This window comes from Pocillopora verrucosa, chromosome 2 (genome assembly GCF_036669915.1).
Source record: "Pocillopora verrucosa isolate sample1 chromosome 2, ASM3666991v2, whole genome shotgun sequence".
Taxonomy (NCBI): Eukaryota; Metazoa; Cnidaria; class Anthozoa; order Scleractinia; family Pocilloporidae; genus Pocillopora; species Pocillopora verrucosa.
The window spans coordinates 11,176,928-11,199,659 of record NC_089313.1 but is presented as its reverse complement, the minus strand read 5'-3'; the positions used below and the strand labels follow the sequence as shown (position 1 = coordinate 11,199,659).

Sequence of the window (22,732 nt, the reverse complement as noted above, 5' to 3'; positions counted from 1 at the left end):
TACTCTGTTGGGTGAAGTTTTACAATCACCGTGAGCCTGCGGCAGTGGCTGCTTCTGTGGTATTAGTACCTGTATGCATTGTGTTGGTATGGTTTGTTGTGCATTTTAACCGATCTCTTGTCCAACACAAGTATGAAATATCATTTCAGAGAATTAAAGAACTTCAATAGATTGCAAACCAACTCTACACAGATACAGGGACAGCACTAAGCTCACCAGCAGCCAGTCCATGTCCTTATCACAGGGTTTGAGGTAGTTTGTATGGCACAACCCAGTGTGTTATGCTTTTTATTGGCATGCCCCTTGTTCTTACTGCACCTCTCAAACTCTAACTTGCAATCCTGCCTTTTTACTGCTTCTCCGTTCCTTGTAAATTGTTAAGAGAACTTTTTTTCCCCCAAGATTATACCCTTTAGCTTATACGTTGTGTTTTCTTGTAACCTTTTTTCTGGATAATCTATGGAAACTGTCAAGGGATGAGATGTAATAATACCTCGAGGGAGAGAGGTTGACTAACTTATATAAATACAAACTGTAAATACATTACGTACCACCTACAATCAAACTGAAATGCACGCAAAGAAAATTGGTGTAAATTAAAAGAAATGTATTGTAGAAGAAAGCACCAATGCCAGCAGCGACGTCAGCTTAGAGTGATTTGCCTTAGTAAAATCCCGCCATTTTATTCCCATGTCTACATGACAACTGTCAAAAAGTTATAACCTTGAAAACAATAGTTTGCTGTTCTTCCCCGTCGCTCAACTATAATCACAGCTTTCCCTATCGATGATTAGGAATGTCATCACTTCCTCAGCAAGCAACTCCAAAATGTATCTGTGGAAAGAAAATTCATATATAGTATCGTTTAACCAAAAGTTCATTTCTCCAGGTGTAACGCACACATATCTCTCTCCCTGTTGTATTTTTTTTCTGCAAGAGTCCTGCAGACCCCAACATTGCATGGATGGAAGGACTAAAAATACAACAGGGAGAGAGATATGTGTGCGTTACACCTGGAGAAATGAACTTTGGTTAAACCGATACTATATATGAATTTTCTTCCACAGATACATTTTGGAGTTGCTTGCTGAGGAAGTGATGACATTCCTAATCATCGATAGGGAAAGCTGTGATTATAGTTGAGCGACGGGGAAGAACAGCAAACTATTGTTTTCAAGGTTATAACTTTTTGACAGTTGTCATGTAGACATGGGAATAAAATGGCGGGATTTTACTAAGGCAAATCACTCTAAGCTGACATTTATGTGATTGTATAAATAAACGTGGACTGATGTTTGCTTTACGCTGAGCCTCTATCCAGCACAGATGTCAGTTTTCCTATTTTACATGAGCAATTCACTTTCCCGATTGTCCACTATTTTGAAAATAGGGAATAGAGAAAACGCGACTATTATATCTCATACTTTGACAGTTTCCATAGATTATCCGAAAAAGATTACAAGAAACACAACGTATAAGCTAGAGGGTATAATCTTGAGAAAAAAAAGTCTCGTGACAATTTACACGGAACGGAGAAGCAATAAAAAGGCAGGATTGCAAGTTAGATTTTTTAGGGGTGCAGTAAGAACACAAGGAGCATGCCAATAAAAAGCATAACACACTGGGTTGTGCCATACAAACAACCTCAAACCCGGTGATAAGGTCATGGACTGCCTACTGGTGAGCTTGGTGCTGTCCTGTATCTGTGTACAGTTGGTTTGTAATCTGTTGAAGTTCTTTTAATTCCCTGAAAATGATCTTTCATACTTGTGTTGGACAAGAGATCGGTTAAATGCACAGCAAACCATACCAAAAACAATGCATACAGGTACTAATACCACAGGAAGCAGCCACTGCCGCAGGCTCACTGTGATTGTAAAACTTCACCCAACAGAGTATTGCAATCTCTGCTAAAAAAGAGAAGTGTTCCAAGACCAGTTGAGAAAATCCATACAATTTCTAACATTATGGACGTTTCAAAACGAAAAGAAGTAAAGACATCGTTTCATTTTTCCATAGATGTCTCAAACAAATAACACAATCAGACATCTCCTTTGAAAAATTCACTATTAATAAAACATAGGATATGCTGCTCTTAAAGACAAGCACCACTACTATTTGAAAACTTCGTGTTGAATACCGCTAATATTAAAAGAAACGAGAAAAGTTCCAATCAACAGGATGTACTTTCTTGTAGGAGAACAATTTCCCATGATTTGCTTGCTTTGAAGAGAAAACGGATGAAGGTACTGCAATATCAGCCTGAAAAAAAAATTTAATCTTTGATGGGGTTTGAACCTACTTTCGAGTCATTTGTAATCGAAGCCTTTTGATTTCGTAAAATGCAATTTTAAAATGTCATCATTTTGACTTTCAGTCCACAAGTCAATCGAGTATATAAGTTAAATTTAGGCCCTCCAGTTTTTACATGAAATGATTCTGAACTTACAGATCATCTAACTTTATCATGATTGCGTGTAATAGCTAAACGTCCTTGCAGGCATGAACTAGAATATTATGAATATTTAGTCCAGGTGACTAAACCACTATTCATGTCGTGGAAAAATGACGAAAGAGTGGACCACACCCTTCAGCTTTATAGGATTTTCCGTTCAGAATGTGACCTGTATAGTATTGACCGCTCGGGAAAAAGCAGGAATGACGACATGCATTACCATCAAAATACAATCATATCGATTTTTTAACTCTATATATTATCTAACGCTGACTGCGGGGAAAATCCAGACATGTCTATATATATTGGATACTCACTTGGGCTTCGAACCGCAGTTGGTTAAACTTAGCTTTAAGTCTTAAATTTAATAGTCCAGTTTTGGCCGATGGCTCATCAACTCGGTGATACAGGAAATAAAAGGCCGCTGATGTCGAACGTTTCTTGAACGCTACCAAATGTTTACTTTTGCACCCAGACTTGGGAAATGACACACGGGTAATCCAATCAATGTAGCAACACAAGATCTCTAACCCAAGTTTTTAATTGTTCAGACCCCTTCCGTGATTCGATGAAACAGGCAAGCAATTAAAGAGGCCAAATTTGGTAACAACATTATAAATGTTACAGTGCTAACAACTAAATTTAAATCTTCAAAAGAGCTACATATGTTTCACATGTGCGAACTTGATCATCCCATTATGATTAAAATTAGGTCTAAGAAAACGACAATTGGTCATTTAGGTGAAAGGACTGTGTACATAAACTCCTTTTAAACTTTAGCCGGCGATTAAGCAATATTAAAAAATTAAAAAAGCACAAAAGTAATAGATATAAAATATGTCAGAATAATAACAGGAAGTGCTCTCAATAAACTAATATTACACCAATCTTATCTAGTATTGTAAAAGAAATTGAGATCTATCTAAGCACAAATTATTTAAAACAAGGTACACGTTCTCAGGCAATTTACAGTAATAGAAAGAAGTTTTGAGTTTGTAAAGTTCAATTATCCCAAACTTAAAGAGTTTTATTACAAATACAAACATATCCAGTAGCACTGCATAAGATGCCTACGTGCAGCTAGAAAGTTTCAATATTGATTGGTTTTGATTCACTACCTGACTTTTTCAGTTTTTCTGTTTTCTTTTCTATTCACGTTACTGAAAATTATAAATGATAGAATTATTACTTGTTGACTCAACTCTCCTAAGTAGAGAAACAATTCCGTGCTACTCTCGATTAAATGTCAAAAGCCTATGGCAAAAACGACTAACACAGCAACAAAATCAGAAAAAATCCATTCCCTAACCACTACCTTTTACCTTGGAGTTCAACAATCAATCTCAAAGAGTACATAATGAATCACCAAATCGAGCCTTGTAAACATCCTTTTACAAATTATCAAACTGAATTCTTCTTTTTAAGAAAAAAACTAATGTAGTCAACAAACCATTATGATATTAATACTCAACTCTTGGATACAGAGCCATGTCCATGAAAATCGTTTGTGCGTGTAATCTTCTTAGCTTCAATTGGAGCACGTTGCAAAACATTGTTAAAAATTCAAGTTTCAACCTACAAATGTGACAAGCTTTCACATGAGTCAATAAAATGTTTAAAGAATCGAAAGATTAGTGATGCTACTATTATAACACTTCATAACATGCGGCTACTCAAATATCTGAACCCGATGATTGTGAAAGTCAGTAACAACTATCCTACCATCACTGAGGACTGCTAAAGAAGATGGTCCAGTAAATTGTCCTATCTTTTTTCCTACTGAGCCAAATTTTCCTAGAAACTTTCCATTCACCTCAAACACCTGAATTCTATGATTGTTTGCATCACAGACCATCAGGTGCTCAGCTTTGTTAATTGACAAATGATAAGGTCCATTGAACTCTCCGTCCCCTGTTCCATACTTTCCAAATTTGTACAGAAAATGTCCAGCTTTGTCAAAAACTTTGATACACTGTTCCGCAAAGTCTGACGCTATAAGATATTCCTTATACTGGATACAGTGAATGGGTGTAGAAAAAGAACCCTCAGAGCCTATACTACGGAGAAACTGGCCGTTACGGGAAAATAACTTAATTTTCTTATTTCCGCTATCAGCCACAATACAATTTCCGTCACTACCGATGGATAACCCGTAAGGATAGCTGAGTTGGTGATCAAGATTTCCCTTTCCACCAAACTTGCTCAGAACCTCCCCCCGCCCACTGAAAAGTTGAATTCGATGATTAGCTGAATCTGCTATGAAGATGATTCCGTTTTCATTACCGATTGCAACCCCTATAGGCGAGTTAAACTCTCCCTCTTTATCCCCCTTAGACCCAAATGATCTTAAGTAAGTTCCATCACTACTAAATAATTGGACCCTGTTGTTATCATTGTCAGTAACTAAAATTTCATCGCGTTCGTTCACTGCTACTCCCCAGGGACATCTAAAATCTTCCATGACCGAACCATATTTTCCGAAGGATAATACGGGTCTGAACTGTCTAGGTTTTACTTTAGTAGCAAAGGGACTGTTACGAATGTGCTCTCCATTAACCTTCACAGACACACGGCATTTTCCGGTGTCTTTTGCAAAATAGCTGATCTTGTAGCTACCATCTTTGTTATCCAGGACTCGAGTCTCCGTTGCACAGTCATGGCCTTCCTGATTTTTGATCTCAACTGTTACATAGTCACGCTTTTCATAACATTGTTCTCCTTTAACATTTCTTGTTGTCAACATTATGTTTGCTTCTAGTCCAATGATCGGCTTACTGATTCCTTTTCCGGAGGCGCTCGACTCAGTTGGACTAGTAGGAAGAACTTTCACAAAGCCAATTCTGTCAGTCCATACATGATCAAACAATCGTTGATTTCTGACAAATCCAAAATCTACAATGCTTTGATTGCCAATGCGAGGATAAGCTGACTCAACTTGACCCTGAAATGTTTCTTCTATAATTTGGTTTGACTGAATGATTTCAGCGCTAATATTCCGTTGAAGAATTGCCTCAGTAGCTTCGATGCTTGTTTCAGTTATTTTCACTTGCTTTTCAATCTCACCTCTTTGTATCCTCAGCCGATGCATGGACTCTGCAGCTCTGTTGTCTAAGTCATCAAAGGTTTCTTGCTTTTGTGCCTCGATAACAGCCATCATGTTGTCTACAAACTGTTGCACGCTTTTCTTTACACTGGCGACGTGTTCTTGAATTTTGGCGCAGTCCGAGTCAAGTCGAGCAATTTCACGTCTTTTCTCCAATGCTGTTTTCCTCTGATTTTCGATCGCAGACTTCGCTTGTAATTTTCTTTCATTTGCAGCTTCTTCCAAAAGCATCTTGGCGTGTCCGTCATGAGTAGTGACAACGCACGAATGGCAAATTGCAACACAGCAATCTTTGCAGAAAAACTCCAATTCCTTACCCTCGTGGCCACGGCTGCGACAAAATACCGGTCGCTTCAAAACATTTTCAAAATCTTGGTCTTTAAAGTCTTTGACCGCTAATACACGGTGTTCCTTATTCGCTTTTATTCCATTGTGAAGACTGATGCAGTTAGCCTCGCACCAGAAAGCACAACATTGGAAGCAGTAAAAGCTTTGGGAGCTGCTCTCTTCGCAATTCCCACACTTAACTCCAATAACACTGCACTCTTTGATGGCCAACACGTCAAGGAGACGGTTGATGCGAAAGTTAGTTGGAAGATCCTCAAGATTTCCACTTCTAGGAACTTGAATCTCTTTCCGACATTCAGGGCATGCGATGATATTGTGGCGGCAACTCGTTCGAAGAATCCCGTTCAAACATTGCAGGCAAAAGACATGTAAACACGGCAGCGTTTTCGGATCAGTGAATGTGTTCATACACACAGAACAGGAGACCTCTTGATGAAGATTGTCTAGTAAGGTTTTGATGTCCATGGCAAGATTCGGAGATAGAGAAAAATTACGACAGCGAGAAAAGTTAAAAGCGAAACCACCTCAAGCCACCTCAAGCGGAAGAATCTTAAAATTATTCATAAAATCAGAATCTGACTATCTGTTCTCTCCTCTAGCTGCCCCACATTTCCTTGTAAATAAGTCACGAGAATTTGGTGTTAGATCAGGACCACCAACGTCTACCTGATAAGTTTGAATATCCTCATTGCATGTCGGCTGGATAATGTATGGATATGATGGGGAGAAGTTACGTGTTAATCACTTCTGGGAGTTAAAGGTTAGGGCGCCGCGTCAGGTAATCAGCCGACTGTGGCCCGTAAACGGTCCGTTGAAGGGAAAGGTACGATTCTGTAAAGTGTAAAAATAAATGTTCAAGGAAGCAAGAGATAACAAACCGAAAGAAGGAAATAACTTGCGATCTATCAACAGTGATGAAAGGTATTGCGTAAACATGAAACTGCATGCACTATGGGAAAATGAAATTTGTGGCCACGGAATGAACGACTCCACGTCGTGTAGAAACAAAAGCAATGAGTTTAACTCCTCAACGGTCAAATGACGTTAGTTGAAACTAAAATAATAAACAAATACATAAGTTTCACAATATTTGATATAAAGAAATAACAAACAACACGACGGAAAGAAGACTATAAAACACTTACATTATTACGGCCACAGGCAAGACCAACATTGATACTGCAAAATGCTGTGGCCAAAAAATGGAAAAGGAGAAAGACAAGCTAAACACAGCGGTACGCTATTGAACTGCGCTTAGCGCGAAAAACAAGAACACAGGCGTATTGGTGATACATATCTAAATATATCGATAAATTATGCGATGTAGCAATAGGGCGGAAATAAAGTGGCGATAAAAACAACGAAAGGAAAAAGGTGCTAATGAAACAATAAGTAAAAACGTTGGCTCGCAAGACCTAAATATTAAACTTTGAACACGTGAAAAAATCAACATGAAAAAATTTCGCACTTTACATTGAATTTACAAAACACCTAATGGAATTTACGGTAAATGGAACCCGTGACCATGTAATAAATAGAGAATAATACATGGGCGCGTGTAGATGCGGAATTTCTCTTTGGGTGTTCAACTCGATAGCTCACGAGTGAGCGCAGCGAACGAGTAAGATGTCGCGTTGAACACGAGAAGAGAAATTCCATATCTACAATTAATTATGTATTATTTTGTTTATCATATAAACCCAAGAGCCCTTTACTGACAAGCTGACTTAATTAATGAATGAAAATAAATGAATCGACGATCCCCAAATAACAATCGTAGAGTGCGTTGGCGCTGACTCTTAAGATGGAAAAATGCGTTGAATCATGATTACAAAAACAACAATGGTCGTAATTTTCAATTTACAAAATTCTCATTTATTGACTTTGTCCTCACCGACAGAAAAAGTCTTTCAGGTAAACGGCCAAAGTCGGCCAGTGGCAGACCTTCCAGTTGACGATTTTCATTCTCAGCCGCGAGAAATGCCAACACCAAAGCCACTGAATACTTAACTTTCGGTTTTTTTTGGTACATTGTTTATTTTCCCTTCCAGGAAAGTTTGAACTTCACTGTCTGTCAGCAATACGGATTTTTTTAGCGATTTAACCGCCACAATCCGAGAAAGTTCCGACAAACTATCTTGTATTGAGAATCGTGAAAGCTTTGCCGTTCAGTCATCAACCTGACCGAGTGGCGCCAAAGGCGGGTGACGTGTCAGCAGCTGATTGGCTATATCAACACACGTGAAAAAATACGAAATTTTCCACGTGTGTTGTTACAGCTTTCCCCAGGGCCAGAAATCCCTGTATAACACCGCAGTTTATGTGATAATATTTTTTTTCAGTGGTTTCATTTAAAGATCACGTCACGAGATCTGATAGGTATGTTCAGGTTTCTAATTCAATTGAGTAACGTCTCTACAATTCTTTTAGTTCTCTTAGGCCCGAAAAGAGGCAGGAGGTTTACTAAGCTACGGCGAACTACAGAACCTGTGTGTAACTGGTGAGTGCAGAGGCGAGACAGTAATTTATGGGCAGAATGCTGCCTGAGAGGAAAGACTTTAAACTTTCTTGTTTACCTTGAGGTAAGCAGTTATTAGATTTCTGTTTTTCCTCACAGGCAATTGTAATCATGATCCTCGAAAGTATTAGCACATGCAAACTTTGTTGTTTTTCAGATTTGCTGGAATTATGACTGGAATATGGAACATTCCTATGTGTAAAAGAACATTAATCGACTAAAAATCGTAATAGAAACAACCTAACTCTGAAGATGCTAGAGCTAGTGGATCAGCGACTAGTGCGTATTTAAAAGTAGAAGGGCACCTCTCCGAATCATTCCACATGTGCCATAAGACGGGAATCAGAGCTCACTCCAAAGGCTCAACTACTTTCAGTGCTCACTCAAGGCGCATAACTACATCTCCATGAAAAAAAAAACAGACACACGCACCCACCCACGCAACCCACACGCCCCGAATTTGCTCCAATGAATATCGAACGTTCGAAACGCTGGAAACGGCACAGGTGGCTCAAGCTTACAAGACACGAAACTTACCCAAATGTCACTGGTGCACAGGATCTCACGTATGAGATCTCACTCAATGTATGTGGATCTCCACATACATTGCAAACTTAAAGACATAAGAGGAGTAATAAAAGAGGCAGAAGATTCATTTCTTAATTAACAACAATCTTAGTAGATTTATTATCATTTTATTAAGTTTTCCCCATTTTTTTGCAACTTACATAGCAACAAAAGCCAGAGGTGAAAGAATTTTATAACAGATAAAACCTGACCTATGAATATGTGTCCTTAAATGAAGGAAATCAGCAAAGCAATATATCCGTACCAAAATTTTAACTTAGACTGAAACTAATACACTAATTATAAACCTAAACTAAAACATGGAAATACCTAGGGTACGACTGAGTACAAGTTGTTCAAAGAAGCCTGACTAGTGTATAGATTTGTACTGTAGAAATCAACCAATTGTGATCTGGAGAATCTTCTGGATCCATTTTGAAAGACTTGCCTAGTGTCCTGCAAGAATTCAATTCATCAATTTTCTCACCAAGTAAAAACCTGTTTGCTTCTTGCAGGCTTACCAGTAGATTTGTTTCTGTAACATAAAATGTGTCTAATAAATGTAATGTAAGATAACTTAATAAATTTTGTATAACAACCTACTTGATACTCTAGTAATCATTACCAATTCAAAATAGGTATTCTGTTGATGCAGGTTCTGAATAAAGTAAAAGTAAATAATACTAATTCCTTTGGAAATGTAAAATTATAGTCAAAATAATGAGAAATACAGCTAAACAGAATAGACACAACCTCAGTTCCCAATCAATTTTTATCACACAAATACTCCCACTGTCCATGTATAAACCACTTTGATTCAATAGGCTGTAATTAATATATCACCTTGGTGATGGAAGTAAATGAACCAAATCACATTAAGTTTGCAAAATCAGTCATACTAGCTATAGTAAACAAATACATAAAGCCTTCCCTGATTTAGTAAATGTCCTGAGAATAAACAGTGTTACAAAACACTTAAGAACTATTCAGAGTTCTGTGCTAAGTATAGAAGAAATTTTGCATTTCCATGCTTAAGTGTTATATGGGAGTCCTTATTCATATAAAAACTCAAATGACTGCATTCCACAATAATTTATAACTCTTCCACATTAATAAAAAAAAGTACCACACAGAAAAGACAGAGCAAATAAGATCACAAAGCACTTATGATGACCAACAATGATGACACACTGATAATACTGGTGGTGGTTTAACCATTTAACTCCCAAGATCTCATTCTTAATTCTTCCCTCTATCTGCTACACATTTCCTTGTAACTTTTTGTGTTTTTTATATTAGATCAAGATAACAACTTCTTCCTGATAAGTTTGAGTATTCTTATTACCTATTTGCTGGATAATGTATGGATATTATTAGGTAAAGTTAATATAAGTTAATCACTTCTGGGAGTTTCAATTCTTTTAAATCAATTTGTCACTTACCCCTCCAAAAGTCATTATCAGGTCTCTTCCCTTCACAGTTTCAATAGATTATCCAGAAAAAGGATTACAAGAAAACACAACATATAAGCTAAAGGATATTATTTTTACAATTTACAAGTAACAGAGAAGCAGTAAAAAGGGAGGATTACAAGTTAGGTTTTGGGAGGTGCAGTAAGAATAAGGTGCATCCAATAAAAAGTGTAACACACTGGGTTTTTGCGAAACAAATAATCTCAAACCCCATGATTAGGACATGGACTGCCTGATGGTGAGCTTGGTACTGTCCCTGTATCTGTGTGCAGTTGGTTTGTAATCTGTTGAGAAAGATCTCTCCCTGAAAAGATCTTTCATACTTGTGTTGGACAAGAGATCAGTAAAATGCACAGCAAACCATACAAACACAATGCATACCAGTACTAATACCACAGAAGCAGCCACTACCACAGGCTTACTTAATTGTAAAACTTCACCCAACAGAGTATTGCAATCTTGGCTAAAAAGACAAGTGTTCCAGGACCAGTTCAGATAATTCCATGTAATTTCAATGTGTGTGAAGTTTTTCATGAGGAGAATTGCATTCAATTTAGGTGCCTTGTTGATGAATATTTGCCACACCATCAATATTTGGAAAAATATAGACAGATATCACAAGTGCAAAGACATGAAATGAGATCAGAATGGTAGTCATCACACTGAATGCTATCAAAAGTCCTTCTGGTATACCTGGTTCTACCGGAATTTCCACCATAAACAGGGAAAAGGTCCTGAAAGAACAGAAAATACATTGAAGTGTTCTGTTCAAGGATAATACAGCAACGATAATTTATACACACATGGTGAGATAATCATTTCAGTTTTGCATATACATATGGATACTCTTCCCTATGCTCAAAACCCTTTCCTTTTCAATTTTTTTTTCCCAAAAAGGTGCTACATTAAACACCCAAACAAAATAAAACCGCTAGAATACACCCTCCTTTGAGTAACTATCCATGAAAAGTCTAGTCATTAAGCACAGCAGTAACATTTTCTTACCACTTTCTCTTCAAGGGCACCAGATGACCATTATACATGATGGAATATGGAAATGAGCTTCCTACTCCCCTATTTATATCTGGCTAAAAATATTGTATCTCCATAGGACAGAGTATCCCTTCATGTAACCCATGATAGGTTGCATCCCCTATCCTGGCTCCATTTAATCTTTTTAACTCCCAAGATCTGATTGTTAATTCTCCCCTTTTGCTGTCACACATTTCCTTGTAAATTGGTTATGAGAATTTGGTGTTAGTTCAAGATAACAACTTTAACCGGATAATTTTGATTATTCTCCTGACATGTCCACTGAATTATGTGTGGATATTTTAGAAAAAAGTCACATGTTAATCAATTCTGGGAGTTAAAGGGTTAAGTAGGAGACAGCCCCTTCTATCGGTTTACCAGCTTAATGGCCCATGCAGGATGCTGTAAGAAGACAAGAAAAGTCTGTAAATCACTTGTCTCCAGATCATGATTTACAAACTTCCCTAGTATTCTTCCATTATTATGCCAGGAAATGATGGAAAGAACAGTCTACTGCTTTTAAAAAAAGTAAACTTAAAATTTTCTATAGTTTACTGGTTTAATAAACGATAGGTTTGTGACCAATCAGGGTGCTCATGGCATCTCTGCTGTATTATAAAACTGAATGTTCAACTTCCACATCACATAACGATCACGCAAAGATTTCATGAAATACAATAAACCTATCCGCAACGGATGGAAAAAATAAAACCGCTATGCAAATGTGGAAAAGGTAAATTTCTCACAACATCAAGGACTTGCTATAAACAATCAGAATTAACACATAAAAGTCAATTAAATTCATAACCAAACGCCCTTTTAATAAAAAAAAATTCCATAAAGATTCACTCACTCATTTTCTGTGATAAATATTACAAACATTCAACTAAGCCGTACTCTGTTTGCTAAAGTTAGAAAATTAGAAGCATTAAAACACTTACCATAGCAAAACCGGACATCAAAGCCGATGTGCGACTTGATGCTTTCAACTTTCCACGGGTGAGAAAGAGTCTTTTCACCGTCAATTTTTGAACACACTCTTCTTCTGCGCGCTTTACGTTAGCTTTATCCCATTTTGATCACCACCTGGATGTCATTCGCTGTTCTAGGCGACTGCTATGGAGTATAAATACTACATGACCGTGTTTTATTTTGGCGTAATACCCGCTGACCAATCGACGTGAATGTGGTTGCGTGACAGGTGTTGTCACGTCCTTTAATAATATAGACGTCAAAACAAAAAGTGAAAACATCACTCATATTTCGTAGATGTCTAGAACAAGTACATACAATCAGATACCTTCTTTGAAAAACTCTCTTATTAATAAACACAGGATATGCTGCCCTTAAAGACAAGCGCCACCACCATTTGGAAATTTCGTGTGGGATACGTTAATATTCAGAGAAACTAGAAAAGTTCCAATCAACGTGATGTGCTTTCTTGTAGGGGAATAATTTCCCAATATTTGCTTGTTTTGAAGAGAAATCGTTGAAGAGTAATTGCAATTTCACCCTGAAAAAGAATGGCTTGTACCTGCTCTCGAGTCTGAAAACCAAATCATCACAAGCGAAACCTTTTAGTTTCGTAAAATGCTATTTTAAAATGTCATCATTTTGACTTTCAGCCCACAAGTCAATCGATTATATGAGCGAAATTTAGGCTGTTCAGTTTTCACATGAATTGATTCTGAACTTACAAATCCAACTTTAACATGATTGCGACGAAAGAGATGTTTTTGACCTGTTACAGTGCAGGTGACAGAACCACCATTCATGTCGTGGAAAAGTGACGAAAGAATAAACAACCCTTCAGCTTCATAGGATTTTCCGCTCAGAATGTGACCTGGATAGTATTGACCGCTCGGGTAAAAGCAGGAATGACGACATGCATTACTATCAAAATGCAATCATATTAATTTTCAGCTCTATATATTATCTAACACTGACGCGGGGAAATCCAGACAAGTCTATATATATTGGATACTCATTGTGCTTCCAACTGAAGTTGGTTGGATTTAGCTTTAAGACTTAGATTTAAATATTCCAGTTTTGGCTGATGCTCCTCAACTCAGCGAGACAGGAACTGAAAGGCGCTGATTTCGAACGTTTTTCAACCGAGCTCTAACAAAATGTAAATCACTATTGACAAATCCAATCACTATTGACAAAAAACCAACGTTAAAGTGGAATGCAGCAACACAAGATCTCGAACTCATATTTTTGATCCATTAAACTTCGTTTTCTCAGGACTGTTCAGCCCCCCTTCCGTGATCAATGAAACTGGCGAAGCAATTAAAGAGGCCAAATTTATTCGTAACAACATTACAAACGTTACAGTGCTTACCGCTAAATTTAAATCTTTAAAGGAACTTCATGTTTCACATGCGCAAACTTTATTCATCCCATCATGACTACAATCAGGTCTGAGGAATGACAATTGGTCATTTAAGTGAAAGGACTGTGTGCATAGAAAGTTCCTTTTAGACTTTTGCTGGTGATTAAGCAATCTTTGTAATTAAAGAAGTACAAAAGTAGTAGATATAAAATATGTTAGAATAATAACAGGAAGTGCTCTTAATAAACTTACTTACTTATGGTCCTAACGTAATATTGCAAAAGAAATTCAGATCTAACTGAGCACAAATTATTTAAAACAAGGTCTGATACAGAAGTGCAACGTTTTCCGGCTTCAGTTTGCAGTCTTGGTATAATGAAAAGGAGTTTTGAGTCTGTAAACTAATTTTATCCCAAACTGAAAGAATTTTGTTCGAATGCAAACAAATCCAGTAGTTCAAATTCATCTCTGAAAATTAAAAATGATAAAATAATCACAAGGTGAATAAAGCTCTCTTTGTTAGAGAGACATTTCGGCGCTAAATTTGAGAATTTTATCATAATGAAAGGCTTCTTCGCGCAGATCCTTGTTGTCGCTCTGTTATAAAAGAATTTGCTCATGCTTTTAGCTGTGCGTATGTCGAGTTATGGATACACTTGGGAAGTTTGGAGAGCACTAAAAAAGCTAGAGTTGCTTGACCCCTACGCATTTTCGTGCTCTCCAAACTTCCCGCGTACATCCCTAACTCGATATACGCACGCTAAGCATGAACAAATTCCTAATTCCCTGACCACTACCTACTCCCTTGGAGCTCAACAGTCAATCTCAGAGAGCACATGATGAATCACCAGATCGAGTCTTGTAAACATCCTTTTACAAATTATCAAATTGAATTCTTTTTCAGAAAAAAAAAAGCTAATATATTTAACAAACCTTAATGAAATTAATACTCAACTCTCTGGATATAATAGGGAATTATTAGTTGATCCAATACTAAATTCTCTGAACTAACATCACAAAAACTATATGGCAGACAGTAAGGAGAATTACTAATGAGATCTTGGGAGTTAAAGGGTTAAGTGTTAAATGGGAACCCCTAGTCCTATAAAACACTCAAGATTGCAATTTACAATAATTTACTACTATTCCACATTAATACAAAAAAAAGGACCCCACAGAAAAGACAGAGCAAATAAAATCACAATGCACTAATTATAGCCAACAATGATGACAAACTGGTAATACTGGTGGTAGTTTAACCCCTTAACTCCCAAGATCTGATTGTTAATTCTCCCCTCTATCTGCTACACATTTTCTTGTAATTTTTTATGGGTTTTTAATTTTAGATCAAGGTAACACTTCTTCCTGATAAGTTTGAGTATTCTCATTACCTGTTTGCTGGATAATGTGCAGATATCATTAGGTAAAGTTATATGTTTATCACTTCTAAGAGTTTCTATTGTTTTATATCAATTTGTAACTTATCCCTCCAAAAGTGCATATCAAGTCTCTTCCCTTTACAGTTTCAATAAGTTATCCAGAAAAAAGGTTATAAGAAAACATAGTGTATATGCTAAAGGGAATTATCTTGAAAAAAATTATCTTAACAATTTGGAAGGAATAGAGAAGCAGCAAAAGGGAGGATTGCAAATTAGATTTTGGAAGGTGCAGTATGAACAAGGAGCATGCCAATAAAAAATATGACACACCAGGTTTGTGAAGTAAAAACTATCTGAAACCCCGCCCTTGCGAAATGGCTTTTGGAATTCCTAGGAATTCCAAGGAATAAAGGTGTGAATTTTCACGGTAAATTCGGACTGGGAATTCCCAACCATAAAAACTCTGGTTCTAAAAACCTAGAAATTCCTAGAAATTCCCAGAAATTCCCAGAAATCCCCAGAAATTCCAAGTTTATAGCCAACAGGACTTGGAATTCCTAGAAATTCCAACTCAGAGAACCAATGACTTTCCCTGAAAAGCTGTCAATCTAAAAAATTCCTAGGAATTTTTGGGAATTTTTAGGAATTTTTAGGAATGTTTAAGAATTACTGGGAATTTTAAGCAAAAATTTGAGGCTAATGATATAAAATAAATACTTTAAATTAAAAAGACCCAGCTAAAATTCAAGTATTCAATGAAATTTATTTAGAAGCTTAATTAAGGCTTACATGTAAAATATTTGTGATTAATTATTAACATCAATGTGTGGTAATATTAGGATGGAATTTGATTTATTTTTCTTTTCTTGAAAACTTCATACGGATTAATCCTCAATTACAGCTATTCATATAAAATAGTTCTAATCAACCATTAAATTTTGTTTGACACAAATTGTGAATAAAATCTGTTGATTCTTTTCCATAAAATACAATATCTTAAGTTATATCTGAAAACCAAGCACTCTTGGGAGTGAAGGGGCTAATTACTGACAAATAAAATTGATTTTTTGATTAAAATCTTGTTGTAACTGTAACAATAAATTAGAATGAATTTATCCTAAATTGCAAACTTAGCTGCTGTTTGTACTGTTTGTATTTTTTTTCCTGGGCTCACAATGAGTTGGCCTTGAATGAGGTTGTCTACAAGAACCTTGACCATTTTGTATCTGGATTCCTTGACATCTGAATTTGAAAAAAAATAATATATTAAAATATGTATATTTAAAGCTCAGACCAGGCTTTTGAGACGGCTATGAGGAAAAGGGCATTCATTGGATTCTCAAATTGAGAAATCTCTGTTATATTGAGTGACTTTTATATTGGAGTTAGTACATCTCTCTCATGGATTTTACTAAAAAAGGGCTGAATACATTATTTTGTTTTTACCAAGGAGGGCTTCTTTATGTACTAAGGTTTGTTTAATAACAGTTCCTATTATGAATCTTGAATGTTCTCAAACGCGACTAGAGGAATCTTGAAACCTTACTGATAGGTTTATTTCATTGTAAAGCATAAGCTTAAGAAACTGCGGCATGCAAGTGACCGATTCGATTCTCAGAATTATTCTAGTTTCAGTTGCACCGAGCGTTATGTAAGCTTAATTCAACCCGCTACATCTATTCTTTTATAAGATTTTGATCACGTAACGAATATCGCAATTTTTACTCACCACAAACTTTCAAAATCGTAGCTTTACGGATGGCCACTCGACCCTTGTTTGTACCAGTCAATATGTCAACTGTTGTCCTTTCTTTTAACTCCACGGCGCCAACGACTTTCTTTTCTTTTACAACACTCACGCTGTTCTCGTTTTCCCATTGAACCACAATAAAAGCTATCTTTAGAAATGTTATATTAAGCAAAACAGTTGAGAAAAACGATCAATCGATGAAAAGTACATTCAAAGATGAGCGCCAAATAGAGTCTTCTTTGTTTCCGATCACGGGCATGATCACGTGGATCTTTTAGGACTTGTCATTGGCTAGCAAAGTGAATCCGCTGGCTTTATTTACAACTTTATTTTGACTTCTCCGACCGGTTCTCTGCTTCTAGACAATGAATACCTTGGTGATATAAATAATGATGTGAGCTCACTCTATGTGGAAAGAATCGACAAGAATCGATCGTATTACAAATGCACGATTTGTGGCCGAAAGTTGTCGAGGAAACAAAGACTTGAAACTCACTTGAGTTGTGTTCATGGCAAAGGTGAGAAATAACACAAGCCAATCACAGTTTTGAATGCGACTACAAATCGTCTTTTACCCTCATATTTATAAAAGAAGGATACCACATTAGGAAGTATAAGAGATACATAGATGATCCCAGTGTACCAGTACCTAAATCTACAAAGCTTGACCGTAGCAAGCGTTCAGCAACATGTACCAACACCGCCATCTCGATTCCTCAGTCAGTCGTTTCCACTGAACTCAAAGCAGTAGTGACAACAGAGTAGAGTGCGTCTTACAAAGGAGAAAAATTTGTACAAGAGACAGAAGTAACTATATGCGATTACAGAGGTGCGTTGGAACTCTGGTCCACAAATAGTTATGCACTGTCCGAAGTATAAAACAATTTTGTTGATAGATGACAGACAGAGAAGAACAACAAGTAAACTTTAGAGCTGTTATTATTGAAGTGTGACTTGCAATTTTCATTTTTATATAAAGAAGGACTTGTATTTTGCACCAAAAATAAAACGATGTAATATTTTTTGGGAGATCCAGTGATTGGGACACTTAAGAAATTAAGTTATGAAAGGAAACTTGGTTGGTACTTCTCACTACTAACAAGTCTTGTTGACAAATATTTTCAGATCAGAGTTTCAAATAAAGTAAATTGAAGATGTCATTTAAAAGGTGTTTTTTCTCAAAGATTGCATGCCAAATGTTTGCAAAGTCTGTGGATGATCCACTAGTTTTGGAACTCTTACAAAAATGTTTTGTAAGAATAAAAACAGCAAAACAAATTACAGCAATTAGTCACAAAAACAGAGCAAAAAACTGAAAAAAAAAACAGCAACAACAATCATGAAAAAAGAAAGATTAATTAGGTGTTGAATTTGTTTGTCTAAGGCATGAAATTTCTACTAAAAATATTGTCAACAAAAAGTCTCTGACAGTGTTTGAGGCAACTGAGCTTGACTGTTCCAAGGTTTTCTAACAAAGGCAACCAGTAATGTAGGTTAGGGAAGTAACTTATGTTCATAACTAACAAAGTTCTTTAAGTGTAGATAATAATGTAATTATTATTAATTATTGTGGAAGTTGTGTACCAAGGAATAGCCAATGAATGTTTGATGATTTTGGCACATCAGTGAACATGAGACATTAATTTGCATCACAATAAAAATATTTTTTGATCATGGAATCCAAGAGTCCTTTGAGGTTAGAAAGCAAATCTGTGATATGAGTACATTGGATTAATTGGCAATTTTCCATTTAACATAACTGACAGCTGGTTCATGAGAAAATCCATATTAAAGTAAAGATTTACTAAAACTTAGTTTGAATAATAAATTTCATGATCTTTAAGTTATAAACATATACATGTATGTATATCTCTAGGTATGTTTTGTATAGCATACCTTTTATTGAGCCAAAGTTTTAAGCCTCCTTACTCCTTTTCTTAAAACCTTCACATTCAAGGTATTGAGAATTTCTTAGAATTTATGTGGACCTCAGGGTATTAAAATTGCCTCAAATTCAATTCCCAGAAATTCCCAAGAGTTCCACACTTCTTAAATTATAGGTAGTTTGTAAAGCTGAGAATTCCTAGGAATTCCTAGGGATTCCAAGTCCTCACAAAGCTAGAGTCTTCCCTTCCCAGAAATTCCCAGTAATTCCAAGCTTTTTAAATCAGAGTTAATTTGCATAGTTGGGAATTTTTGAGAATTCCTAGGAATTCCCAGAAAACTGGGAATTCAGTTTGCAAGGGTCATTTGCATAATTGGGAATTTTTTAGAATTCCTAGGAATTCCCAGAAAACTGGGAATTCAGTTCGCAAGGGAAACTATCTGAAACCCCGGGATTAGGACATGGATGCCGTCCTTTTATCTGTGTACAGTTGGTTTGCAATCTGTTAAAGTTCTTCAATTCCCTGAAAATATCTATTTGTGTTGGACAAGAGATCAGTAAAAATGCACAGCAAACCATACAAAGACAATGCATACTGCTACTAATACCACAGAAGCAGCCACTGCTGCAGGCTTACTGTAATTGTAAAACTTAACCCAACAGAGTATTGTAATCTCAGCTAAAAAGAGAACTGTTCCGAGACCAGTTGAGAAAATCCATTCAATTTCAATGTGCGTGTGAAGTTTTTCATGAGGAGAATCATGTACAATTTGGGTGCCTTTTTGGTGAGTATTTGCCATTCCATCAATATTGGGTAAAACACAGACAGATATCATAAGTCTCCTATTCAAGCTCCATTTAATAAGGACACAGCACCTTATATCGGTTTACCTGCATAATGACCCATGTATGATGTCACTCGCCTCCAGCTTGTGATTTATTATATTAGTGATCTATTAGTATTTATTTCACCAGTTAATGACAGAAAGTGCGGTCTACTGCTTCTAAAAAAATGAACTTGCAATTTTTTATGGGTTTATAGGTGCAATAGACGGTAGGTTTGTGATCTTAGAATAAATCCCTCCTTATTAGAGATATATTTTCGCACTGAATTTGATCAAATCCAAAAACAACTACCACAACAACAAAATCAGAAAAAATCCACTCCCTGACCACTAACTACTACCTCAGAGGTGAACAGTCAGTCTCAAAGAGTACATAATGAATCGCCAAATCGAGTCTTGTAAACTGACAAATTATCGAACTAAATTCTCTTTCAGAAAAAAAGCTAATATAGTTAACAAACCTTTATGAAATTAATACTCAACTCTCTGGATATAGAGCTATGTCTATTGTAACTCGTTTGTGCGTGTATATCTTCTTGGCTACAATTGGAGTGAATGTCGTTAAACATTGTGAAAAAAACAAGTTTCAACCTACAAATGTAACAAGAAGCTTTCACATGTAGTCAATAATGTTTAAAGAACCGGAAAGATTAATGATATTACTATTATAACACTATCATAACACTATTATAAGACAACAGAGGATACGGCTACTCAAATATCTGAACCTGATGATTGTGAAAGTCAGTAATAACTATCCTACCATCACTGAGGACTGCTATAGAGAATGGTCCAGTAAATAGTCCTACCTTTTTTCCTTTTGAGCCAAATTTTCCAACAAACTTTCCATTCACCTCAAACACCTGAATTCTGTGATTGTTTGTATCACAGACCATCAGGTGCTCAGCTTTGTTAATTGACAAATGGTAAGGTCCATTGAACTCCCCGTCCCCTGTTCCATACTTTCCAAATTTGTACAGAAAATGTCCAGCTTTGTCAAAAACTTTGATACAGTGTTCATTAAAGTCTGATGCTATAAGATATTCCTTATACTGGATACAGTGAATGGGTACTGTGAAAGAACCCTCGGAGCCTATACTACGGAGAAACTGGCCGGTACGGGAAAATAATTTAATTTTCTTATTTCCGGTATCAGCCACAATACAATTTCCGTCACTACCGAAAGATAACCCGTGGGGAAACTCGAGTTGGTGATCAAGATTTCCCTTTTCACCAAAATTGTTCAGAAACTCTCCCTGCCCACTGAAAAATTGAATTCGGTGGTTCTCTGTATCTGCTATGAAAACGATTCCGTTTTCATTATCGATTGCAATCCCTGTAGGCGAGTTAGACTCTCCCTCTTTATCCCCCTTAGACCCAAATGATCTTAAGTAAGTTCCATCACTACTGAATACCTGGACCCTGTTGTTACCATTGCTAGCGACTGCAATTTCATCGCGTTTGTTTACTACTATTCCCCAGGGATATCTAAAATCTTCCTTGGCCGCACCATATTTTCCGAAGGATAACACGGGTCTTAACTGTCTGGGTTTTACTTCAGCCGCAAAGGGACTGTCACGAATGTGCTCTCCATTGACCTTCACAGACACACGGCATTTTCCGGTTTCTTTAGCAAAATAGCTGATCTTGTAGCTACCATCTTTGTTATCCAGGACTCGAGTCTCCGTTGCACAGTCATGGCCTTCTTGATTTTTGATCTCCACTGTTACATAGTCACGTTCTTCATAACATTGTTCTCCTTTAGCATTTCTTGTTGTCAACATTATGTTTGCTTCTAGTCCAATAATCGGTTCACTGATTCCTTTTCCGAAGCCGCTCGACTCAGTTGGACTTGTCGGTAGAACTTTCACAAAGCCAATTCTGTCAGTCCATACATGATCAAACAATCGTTGATTTCTCACAAATCCAAAATCTACAATGCTTTGATTGCCAATGCGAGGATAAGCTGACTCAACTTGACCCTGAAATGTTTCTTCTATAATTTGGTTTGACTGAATGATTTCAGCGCTAATGTTCCGTTGCAGAATTGCCTCAGCAGCTTCGATGCCTGTTTCAGTTATTTTCACTTGTTTTTCAATCTCACCTCTTTGTATCCTCAGGCGATGCATGGATTCTGCAGCTCTGTTGTCTAAGTCATCAAAGGTTTCTTGCTTTTGTGCCTCGATAACAGCCATCATGTTGTCGACAAACTGTTGCACGCCTTTCTTTACACTGGCAACATGTTCTTGAATTTTGGCAAAATCCGAGTCAAGTTGGGCAATTTTTCGCCTCTTCTTCAATGCTATTTTCTTCCGATTTTCAATCGCAGACATTGCTTGTAATTTCTGTTCATTTGCAGCTTCTTCCAATAGCATCTTAGCGTGACGGTCATGAGAAGTGGCAACACACGAATGGCAAATTGCAACACGGCAATCTTTGCAGAAAAACTCCAATTCCTTATTCTCGTGGCCACGGTTGCGACAAAATACCGGTCGCTTCAAAACATTTTCAAAATCTTGGTCTTTAAAGTCTTTGAGCGCTAATACACAGTGTTCCTTATTCGCTTTTATTCCATTGTGAAGACTGATGCAGTTAGCCTCGCACCAGAAAGCACAACATTGGAAGCAATAAAAGCTTTGGGAGCTGCTCTCTTCGCAATTTCCACACTTAACTCCAGTAACACTGCACTCTTTGATGGCCAACACGTCAAGGAGACTGTTGATGCGAAAGTTAGTTGGAAGATCCTCAAGATTTCCACTTCTAGGAACTTGAATCTCTTTCCGACATTCAGGGCATGCGATGATATCGTGGCGGCCACTCGTTCGAAGAATCTCGTTCAAACAATGCAGGCAAAAGGCATGTAAACATGGCAGCGTTTTCGGATCATTGAATGTGTTCATACACACAGAACAGGAGACCTCTTCATGAAGATTGTTTAGTAGGGTTTTGATATCCATGGTGAGACTTGGAGATAGCGAAAAATTGCGAAAGAAAGAAAAGTTTAAACGAAACCACTTCAAGCCGCCTCAAGCGGAAGAGAATC

The 22,732-nt window shown here is 36.9% G+C and overlaps 2 protein-coding genes, 1 long non-coding RNA gene and 1 pseudogene across 3 annotated transcripts; all 4 read right to left on the bottom strand.

Annotated features, from left to right (window-relative positions):
• Positions 1 to 1,674: 1,674 nt before the first annotated feature.
• On the bottom strand, positions 1,675 to 13,270 carry LOC131787570 (calcium release-activated calcium channel protein 1-like; annotated as a pseudogene).
• On the bottom strand, positions 4,125 to 6,371 carry LOC131779193 (E3 ubiquitin-protein ligase TRIM71-like). Its single transcript, XM_059095715.2, has one exon. The coding sequence runs from the start codon at positions 6,369 to 6,371 to the stop codon at positions 4,125 to 4,127; it is 2,247 nt and encodes a 748-aa protein (XP_058951698.2).
• Positions 13,271 to 15,952: 2,682 nt separating the features above from the next.
• LOC136279062 (uncharacterized) lies at positions 15,953 to 17,935 on the bottom strand. Its single transcript, XR_010716695.1, has 2 exons — positions 16,939 to 17,935; positions 15,953 to 16,451 (listed from the first exon to the last, which is right to left on the bottom strand). It is a non-coding gene; the product is annotated as an uncharacterized lncRNA (long non-coding RNA).
• Positions 17,936 to 17,977: 42 nt separating this feature from the next.
• Positions 17,978 to 22,724, bottom strand: LOC131787569 (E3 ubiquitin-protein ligase TRIM71-like). Its single transcript, XM_059104655.2, has one exon. The coding sequence runs from the start codon at positions 22,644 to 22,646 to the stop codon at positions 20,400 to 20,402; it is 2,247 nt and encodes a 748-aa protein (XP_058960638.2). The 5' UTR covers positions 22,647 to 22,724; the 3' UTR covers positions 17,978 to 20,399.
• Between the last annotated feature and the right edge of the window lie 8 nt (positions 22,725 to 22,732).